Below are 8,774 nucleotides of genomic sequence, written 5' to 3'. Positions count from 1 at the left end.
ATTCTCGTGTTGTTGCTATAGTGAGGGTGGTGATGCTTATATGTGGAGGTAATTAGTTCCAGGGGTGGTTCGGAGATATAAGGTTAATTTAATAGTTGATGAAGGATGAAGGAAAAAGGGAGAGATCGCATTTTTAAATTCATCCAATTGATATTTCTAATAAAATTAACAGATTAATATTTATCGATAAAGAAAATCAGGCGTGATTCAATTTGGTTTTGTAAACTGTATATGTAGGAAGCCTAAGTTGGGAAACTCATCGGCAGGTTAGATTTTACTACCAACAAAGTGAGTTAACAATCATGTAATGCTATGGATGGTGCCTAGCACTCCTTGTGGTAGTTCCAATTCACTTGATTAATATATAAGAAAAATATTTCTTAGACAACCTTGAGTTGTTTAGAACTTGAGATAGAAAGGAAGAGAGAAAAGATAAGTAATTGATTATGTAATGTGATAAGAAAAAAAGATAAAAGAGAAAAGAGAATTGTTAAATGAGTGTTGAAAATTTTTTGTTGCCAAAACAAAATCACTCAATATATAATTCATTTTGCTGTTAAAAAGAAAGTATAGTTTCGTTTCTTTATTGTAATCTCATATATCGAACGTACAACAACATTTTCATTTTCACTTTGCTGCTTTTTCCCTAAAGGTTCTTGCTCTGTTCTATTCCCAGAATAGATCTAGTCAGATAGGGAAACAAGATGAGTAGTTCAGATACAATAAATATCTGTCATTGTAAATCCAAAAGATGGTCTATTAATTTCAGTTTTGAAAATAAGCTATGAATTAGTATGAGTCTAATTGCACACCAAAATTTATCTATTTCGTATACAAGAGTCGCATACTTGCTGATCTTTATAGGCAAGATATACCCATCCCCACATAACAACTGAAATAAACCAATGGTGGACCCTGGTGTGTCTTTTTCCAGTTCACCCCTACCTACACCAAGTCAGCACTGTTTCTGATATGAGACACATCATTTATTCTTTTGGTGCCCATAAAGAAAAGAGAACGAAAGCAAGCATACATTTTGCAATGCCATTTCTCTCTAATGGTTGCTGCAGATGCCCTATGCCCCTATCACATTCACATCTATTCATCTAACTAATTCTGTGGTGCGTCAAAAGACTCCTTGCTGTATATCAAACAAACAAACCAAAATCTCCTGGATGAGGAATGCACCTGCTATGTATAACTGATTGGAGGAATTAATTCTGCCTTGCAGTAAGTATTCGATGTTGATAAGAATGCCACCATGGCGTCATTAAACCTTCTATCAAATGTTACACCTTCAAAATGGGATATGGTTAACAAAAGTTACAAGATAATGATGCTGTTAGCTTTCTCATATCATTGTTTTTATTAAGAATATTACTTTTCTTACTGGCATTTGCTTTAGGGGGGAAACAGGCACACATTAAGTTATTCCAGATTATTAGCGAAATGAAGAATTACCAATGAAGTTCCAATTGATGAGCTAAAACAATGGGTTGTGTCATCATCAAGAGAACGTGGTGGGGACAGAATTAAGATGACTAGGTCATGTGTCTCCATCGAATACAATGGCGGAACAATTTATCAATATACTGAATTCATTTTAAAATACAAGTAAAAAATGAAAGAGATTGAAAAATAAAATAAAAAATGAAGGCAAACAACCATACTCGGAGAAATATGAAGGAGATAGCCCATTGCATCAAGAACTAATGAGACCTTTAGGCTTTGCATCAAATAATCTTTCCATTTCCAGTAGTCAAGTATAAATGTCCATAAGATTACTCCAAAATTTTGAGGCCGATCATGAATCATCCAAAAGTTAGCATTTAAGTTGCGGTCTCGCCAATCTTAATTTATTTGGCATCAATTATCAGTCTCTTCAAAAATCCCATTGCTTGGTAAACATTATTAAGTGTAGAATCTGCTATATCTGCTGCATTTCTAGCACCTTGTGCCAAAACTCCATCTAAATAACCTGAATCGGACATGATTTCCTCGTAGCGAACCTGCCAAAGTTGGGAAGAAAATAGAGTGATAATGAAGATCCCATGCTCACTAAGAAAAAAATATCAAGGACCAACCTTTATAAGAGACAAACAAAAATATCTATTTAGAAGCCTAGGATATAAGATGGATTCCAGCAGTAAACAAGGAGGAAAATGTAAATCTATACAGACTAGACAGTCATTATTGCTGAGTCATAAAATCTTACAGAAGGTAACATTTAGTGGGTGAAACCTGAATGGGATGCAAATGATCAATCAAGGCATCTGTTAAAAGAGGTTTGAAAGCGCCCCAATTCATGTTTTGGCATTCCTGCACAACTTCCTGCATATAAAAATGGGTATCAAGTAGAATCATAATTGCAATACACACACACACACATATAATATAGCATTTCTGACCTCTTTTGTCTTTCCTGAAATAAGCTGGTATATGGAAAGAAGATTGTTACATTCAGGCCTCTCAGAGTTGTCAAATTCCAAACTGTAAGATTTGTCATAAAGTGCACAAGTAATTTGAGAACTTACCAAACACCAAAAAGAAAGATTTATAGAAAACAAGAAAATTATGAAAAATGGAAGCATTTATAGACTAAACCTCTGAGGACTAAGATCATCAATCATACAGTAATATCACAAATACTAACCCTGGAAATGAATCAGTTTTGCATCGTTTGATCTTGTTTGCTATAAGCTACAAAACAAAATAAGCAAACTCAGCAAGAGCAAGCAAAGGAAAACGATCACAAAAGCATTGCAAATTAACCACACGTAGTAGAGCAGACTAGTGGATCACATTTTCAGTCCTCTAGTATATATGGTTATCTTTTCCCAATTTATTTATTTATTTATAAAACAAAAATGAGAGGAAATTGTAAAATTAGAGTAATAATTGTCAAAGAATTAGGGACTACAGTAGTATTCACATCCAGTGGGATATGAGGAGGATAGATACAGACTTTTCCCCCACAAGTTACAGGATTTGAATGCATGTCCTCTAGGTCACAAAGCAACAACTTCATTATCACGCCAAGGTTCATCCTCACAAATTAAATGTGTAATCATATAAAATGGAAGTCATGTCTGTAAGTGTAACTTCAAGTATGATAAACCTCTCGATTCTTCCCAAATCCCAACATATGCTAGTGTGCTAAAAATATGTCACTATCTCCATTTCTTTTTATCTGTCTTACAAGTGACCACGTTCATATTAAAATTAATTTTTCCTATTATGCTTAATCTTTTCTATTGCTATCTCTGTAATTAATTAATTCCTCTATCATTTATTTCTCTAACACTACCTCCATTTATTCTCTCATATATGATAAATACGTAAAATATTTAAAAATTAGGTGAAAACAAAGGCACAATAGATAGGATAGTAATTAATGTTATTTTGAACTTTTAAATGAACAGATAAATAAGAACAAAAAAGTTCTACTAAAAGGACAAAAAAAAAAAAAAGGGAGTAACAACATCTTGTTATGCAGACTAGCAGTTCAAATTTCTTCAAATGATGCACAATGCAAATTATGTTGTTAGACTTTGTAATTTCTTCAAATGATGCACATACAATTGCTGCCTCTAACATCATCCACATGAAATTCCCACATAGAATCATAGATTGCATGTAAACAGTTCAGAAAACAACCATACATATGCACTATGCAGTAAGGCCTACAAAAAATGAATTCTTTTTACTTACATCTTTAGGATCAAGAATATTGATTCTGGATTGATCAGAAGGTGCAGACTTTGACATCTACAAAATTGAATCCATAATAAATGTAAAAATAAATTTATAAGTTCAAACCAATAAATACTGTTCTTCAGTCCAGTTCCTAAAAAATGCCACTGATTGCAGATAACCTCCTTTAATTTCTATCATCTAACATTCTGCATTCTTTGATGGTAAAACACTAACATACCAGCTGAATTTTCAAGAGTTGATGATTTATAGAGCAAAATAACAGGCAGATTGTTAACACTTAAGAATAATTTCTGGCTTCGAGGGCCAGTACCTCCAGAAGAAATTAAGAGGAAGAAGAACTGTAATAGGTAATTTCTCATTCCTCTGCCTTATTACAACATGCCTACATTTATACTGATATTTGGAATAACAGAATTTGTAATTCTGTGCTACCAAATCCTAACGAAATGGAAAAGCAACAAGGAAATGGCAGACAAGGTCACGGTGGACCCGACAAAAGGTGCCAGCTCAGCCACAATTAGTTAACGAAATCCTTGAGGTAAGCAGGGGCAGTTATTTTCCTTTTGGGCCTTGCTTCTGGTGATGCTTGCATTGTAGTGTTGCTATCACAGATAGTATTTACTAAAGAATCAGATACAGAAGTGTTGTGTTTGTGTGTAATGTATGTACATATAAACAGGAAAAAATAGAGAACCTTGGACAGGCCATCAGTTAAGGACATTATCCGGGCTCCGGCTGGAGGTATAAGGGGCTCTGGAACCTACATCCCAGAAAGCGCTGTAAGAAAAAATGCATTTCCATTGCATTATGATTTGTTATCTCTTTTTAATGGGATGAAATATAACTTGCCTTAAATATGGTACCGCCTCGGCTGTCATAAATGTACAAAATAAAAGAAAAAAGTGTCAAGCCCAATGAAAAATCTATAAAAGAAGCTAAATATTCCAACCACATCTTATGGATGGTTTTTACGTCCAGTTTACAAACAATTACTCACCCGCCTAATTTCTTCCACTTTCTTCCTCCATATAAATTATTAACCCGTTCAGCCAAGTCACGGGTCAACTCCAAATGCTGCTTTTGATCTTCACCAACGGGGACAAAATCAGACTGCAGAAGCATGCTGCAATTTATAAGAATCGTTTTTATTCAAGGTAAATTTATTATAACATCAGAATGCATTTCAAATAAATTTTTCCAAAAAAATTGAGGTTGCAAAACTAATCAAGTAAAGCCACAATCATATTAAGTAACATTAGCTTATTCATTAGGTTTTTTTTACTTTCACTACTACATACAAGGACTTATAAAATTTTCACAAGGTAGTGTGTCAAAAATCACCTGATATAGAAGTATATCAGAAGCCATCAGAACAGGATAAGTCAAAAGGGCAACCCCAACTTCTTCATCTCCCTACAGATCCAATTCCAAAAGAATCTATTATTTGGATAAATGAAAACATACAAGCCAGCATGAGGAGCACTGAAGAAAAACATGGGCCTGATTTAGCAAACCTACATTGGCCAAAGACAAGCTACATAGTACAATCCAACAGGAAGGGACAGACATTAATAGCATATACAGTGTTGTTAAAACTGCATGTTAAACCATGGAATCAAAGGATTTTAAAATTTTCCTAAGGCCTTGCAATCCAAAAATGCAAGCAGAATCATACTCTGGTGGAATCGTGGTGAAATCATCAAGTTTGAGTGTGGAATCGTGAGCTCAGAGCAACTTACACAATTCCACCAGAAAGTGGATACCAGTTTGGGTTTCTCAACCCATAATGGAAAAAAATCAGCTTTCTAAACCTAATATAATCATGTACAAACCCCATCCCAAAACAGACACAGGTCTCTGCTATCTCTTTTGACTCTCTTTTCTTCCTCAAAGATCCCAATATACCCATTGCTCTGTAACTTTTGTTCTCTCCAGTTTCACCCTTGCACTTTGGCCTATTTCTGCCTTTGTTTTTTATCTGGAAAAAATTAGCGATTTGGTGCTAGTCTAAATATCAAGAATTCTAGATTCTATAATTGCACACTTGGACTATTTTCTTTTGTTTTAGTTGTGACTTGTGATATGTTATGAAAAACTTATGTGAATAATTATATACTTATGAGTTGTAATGGATGTTATGCTTATGAAAAACTAAAGTGTAATTTTGCATTTTTAGTCACTACCTTTTACCTCCCGAATCCCAATCTTACGTAAAATCTCAATTTTTTATAACATTGAACTTAAATGTTATTAACATATTAATTTACAATAGGCTTTACTGATTATCAAGGCCTAAATATCTGAACCAAAGCTTCTACCTTCCATTATTTAAAGAGCAGTAACCAAATGGGTAATAGTTTGTATTACTGAGAATTGAAGCACAACCAAAGCTCAAAAATGGTGTGTTGTGCACTAAAGTTCTTGACATTCTAAACAAATTCTTCTTTCCATTTTTGTGTATTTATTCATGAATAACTGCTGTCATCCGCAACTTGAAATGTGAGAGAGAAAGAGATCCTTTTTATTTTCCAATTGTTCCTAAAATTAAAGAATTCAACCAACTTAGAATTCAATTCAGTGATCACTGTTTGAATTCAAAATATAAAAAGATAAAGTCAGTCCAAAGTAAATCTTCCGTTTGAATCCTATTCTCAATGTTTGTTTAATTAAAGAATCAAATTAAACTATCTTACTTCGAGAAGACCACTGTCAAGAAGGAAACGTACAGATAGGAATTATGAAATTAAGAAATAATAAAATAAAACTTAAGAAATCAAATTATATCCATAAAACCAGAAAAATAATAAATAATTTTATAAAATAGAAATTAGGAATTCATACAGCAATGAACGCACCGCCTTGCGAGATTTCTCTTTAAACTGTATCATTTTGTTCAGCCAACCAATTGGTGTTGTGGAACTTAGCAGCCACATCAATTCTACATGTGCCCGAACATGAGACTGTACAAATACTGAAGCCTGTATGCACAAAACAAATGTCATTTATCCACGGTGATCTTGACATTTCCACCACAAATACTATTTTCCCAAAAAGGTTTGGAGCAAAATTTGCAAAGAACCTTTGAAGGATCCACTCCACATGCTAGGTAAATAGCAGCAGTTGACCTTGTAGCCTTAGATAACTGTTGGGTGTCATATGGTAATGTGATCTGTAAGATAAAATCTGAAGGGATGAAAAATGGGACAGTATCATTCAACATCAAGAAAACAGAAAAGTGTTATATTGTCTGTGTCCATGTGATTTCCAATGTCCATGCTTCATAGCCTGTACATCTTTGACCTAGAAAATCTGGCCAGTCCTTATACTATCAAAAAGGATAATTTGTGAGGATTCCAGTTGAAATCTCAACTCTAAATAAAAATGAACACCTAAACTATCTGAAAGGTCAAGTTAAAATATCCTAAAAATTTGGATCTTTATCCTTGGTTTTAAGTAAATGTGCGAATTTTCTTGGACAGAGCTGTTCAGCCTCATTGATAAGAAGCCTCAAATGAATTGAACTATTTGTGAATTGGTCGCAGAAATAGTAAATGGTACAATAAACTAAAGTCCACACTTGAGCCTAATAGTAAACTCACTACAGATCAAAAGCAGAACAAATAAAAGGAAAATCATGAATTTGAAGATCCTTTCTTTTTCACATGATAACATATACAAAAAAAAAAAAAAATAGTCATATGAACTCAGACCTGTAGCTCAAAAGAAAAAGAAAAAGAAAAAAAAGAAGCATAATTGGGCACATCATGAATCTAGGTAGTAGAAGGAACACAGACATACCGCGTGCAGGTCCACAATGAAGAAAAGTGTATCATACACATTCTGCAAAACGAAAATATCGTGTCTTAAAAAATCAAGCAAATTCGTGCACCAAGACAATCAAGTATTTCGTATGTTGAATCCAATTAACTCAAGTATATAAGCAAACTACACTCATTTTTCCAATTCACATTATGCCGCACCCAATGCCAATTAAATTAGTTGTGCAATCCAAAACACCACACTGGTTCAAAATCCCAATTTAAATGCAAACATAAAATGTATGGAAGAAAAAGAAAGAAGCACAAGTGAATAATAAACCTGAAGGGCAACCCAATTCTTGATGGCGCCAAAATAGTTTCCGAGGTGAATTGAACCCGTGGGCTGAACTCCCGACACTACTCGTTTCCTGGGGAGAAGAAGAAGCTGAATTAAGCGACATCAAATGCTACTACTTAATTTACGCGAAAATTAAGAAATGCGATGATTAGTATTACTTCACGGAGGTAGGAGTGGGAGTCTCTGAAGAAGTAGAAGTGAGAGTAGTACAACACCGGATGCGAGAACGGAGGGCTGAAGCACGCGACCTGCTGGATTCAACTTGTAATTAATTAAAACCTAAATGTGAAGAACAAAAACAAGGAGAGAGAAAGTGGAGTACAAAGAAGGGGCGAAGCGTGGACGACAACACGACGATAGAACCGCGAAATGTGAAACGCTCATCTTCCTCTGCTCAACAACGCCGTTCCTTACCTTTTAGCTTTATCTGTCAAGTGTCAACTACGCGCTCGTGGTTTAAGGCGGGTGCAGCTTTGTATCTTCGTTGTGTGTGAACTAAAACAACATCAACGGCTGTCATTCCAAGAATCAAAATGCTAAACCCAAATTCCTATTCTATTTTGTAAAAATTAATGACTAATCAAACCAAAAAATGTTAGTAAGATATTATTTTTAGAGATAAATATGTCATCTATTTTTTGTTGAATAAAAATTTTAATATTTTTTTTATTAGAGAAAAATATCCGTAATTCTTTTTATCTAAATATTAATACATTTAATTAGACTAAAATGTTAATAAGTTATTATTATTGGACAAAAATATCAGTCATTTTTTATTGAACCTAACTATAAAAATGTTGACTAATTTATTAGACCCAAAGTTTTGTTTTATCTAAAGATAAAATATAATTTTAGGATAAACTTTTGTCATTTTTATATTACAAATATAATATTATAATAATCACTTAAAAAAATATATTAACAAACATAACTTAAAGCAA

The 8,774-nt window shown here is 33.7% G+C and overlaps 1 protein-coding gene across 5 annotated transcripts; it reads right to left on the bottom strand.

The window, feature by feature from the left end:
- Window positions 1–1,521: 1,521 nt before the first annotated feature.
- LOC100780447 (tryptophan--tRNA ligase, chloroplastic/mitochondrial) lies at window positions 1,522–8,315 on the bottom strand. Of its 5 annotated transcripts, none has more exons than XM_003523705.5 (15): window positions 8,156–8,315; window positions 7,992–8,081; window positions 7,816–7,903; window positions 7,516–7,557; window positions 6,797–6,886; window positions 6,573–6,695; window positions 5,059–5,130; window positions 4,715–4,827; window positions 4,567–4,588; window positions 4,412–4,477; window positions 3,712–3,768; window positions 2,654–2,700; window positions 2,409–2,490; window positions 2,242–2,331; window positions 1,522–2,009 (listed from the first exon to the last, which is right to left on the bottom strand). In XM_003523705.5, the coding sequence occupies exons 1-15, from the start codon at window positions 8,215–8,217 to the stop codon at window positions 1,857–1,859; spliced, it is 1,197 nt and encodes a 398-aa protein (XP_003523753.1). In that variant the 5' UTR covers window positions 8,218–8,315; the 3' UTR covers window positions 1,522–1,856. The 5 variants fall into 5 exon arrangements, with proteins under 5 accessions (XP_003523753.1, XP_040870809.1, XP_040870808.1 ...); XM_041014875.1 differs by having other exon boundaries at window positions 6,797–6,859; XM_041014874.1 differs by having other exon boundaries at window positions 6,797–6,859; window positions 7,992–8,084; window positions 8,156–8,291.
- Window positions 8,316–8,774: the final 459 nt, after the last annotated feature.

The sequence above is a fragment of the Glycine max genome, chromosome 4 (assembly GCF_000004515.6).
Source record: "Glycine max cultivar Williams 82 chromosome 4, Glycine_max_v4.0, whole genome shotgun sequence".
Classification (NCBI taxonomy): Eukaryota; Viridiplantae; Streptophyta; class Magnoliopsida; order Fabales; family Fabaceae; genus Glycine; species Glycine max.
This window is presented reverse-complemented; position numbering and strand designations above follow the sequence as displayed.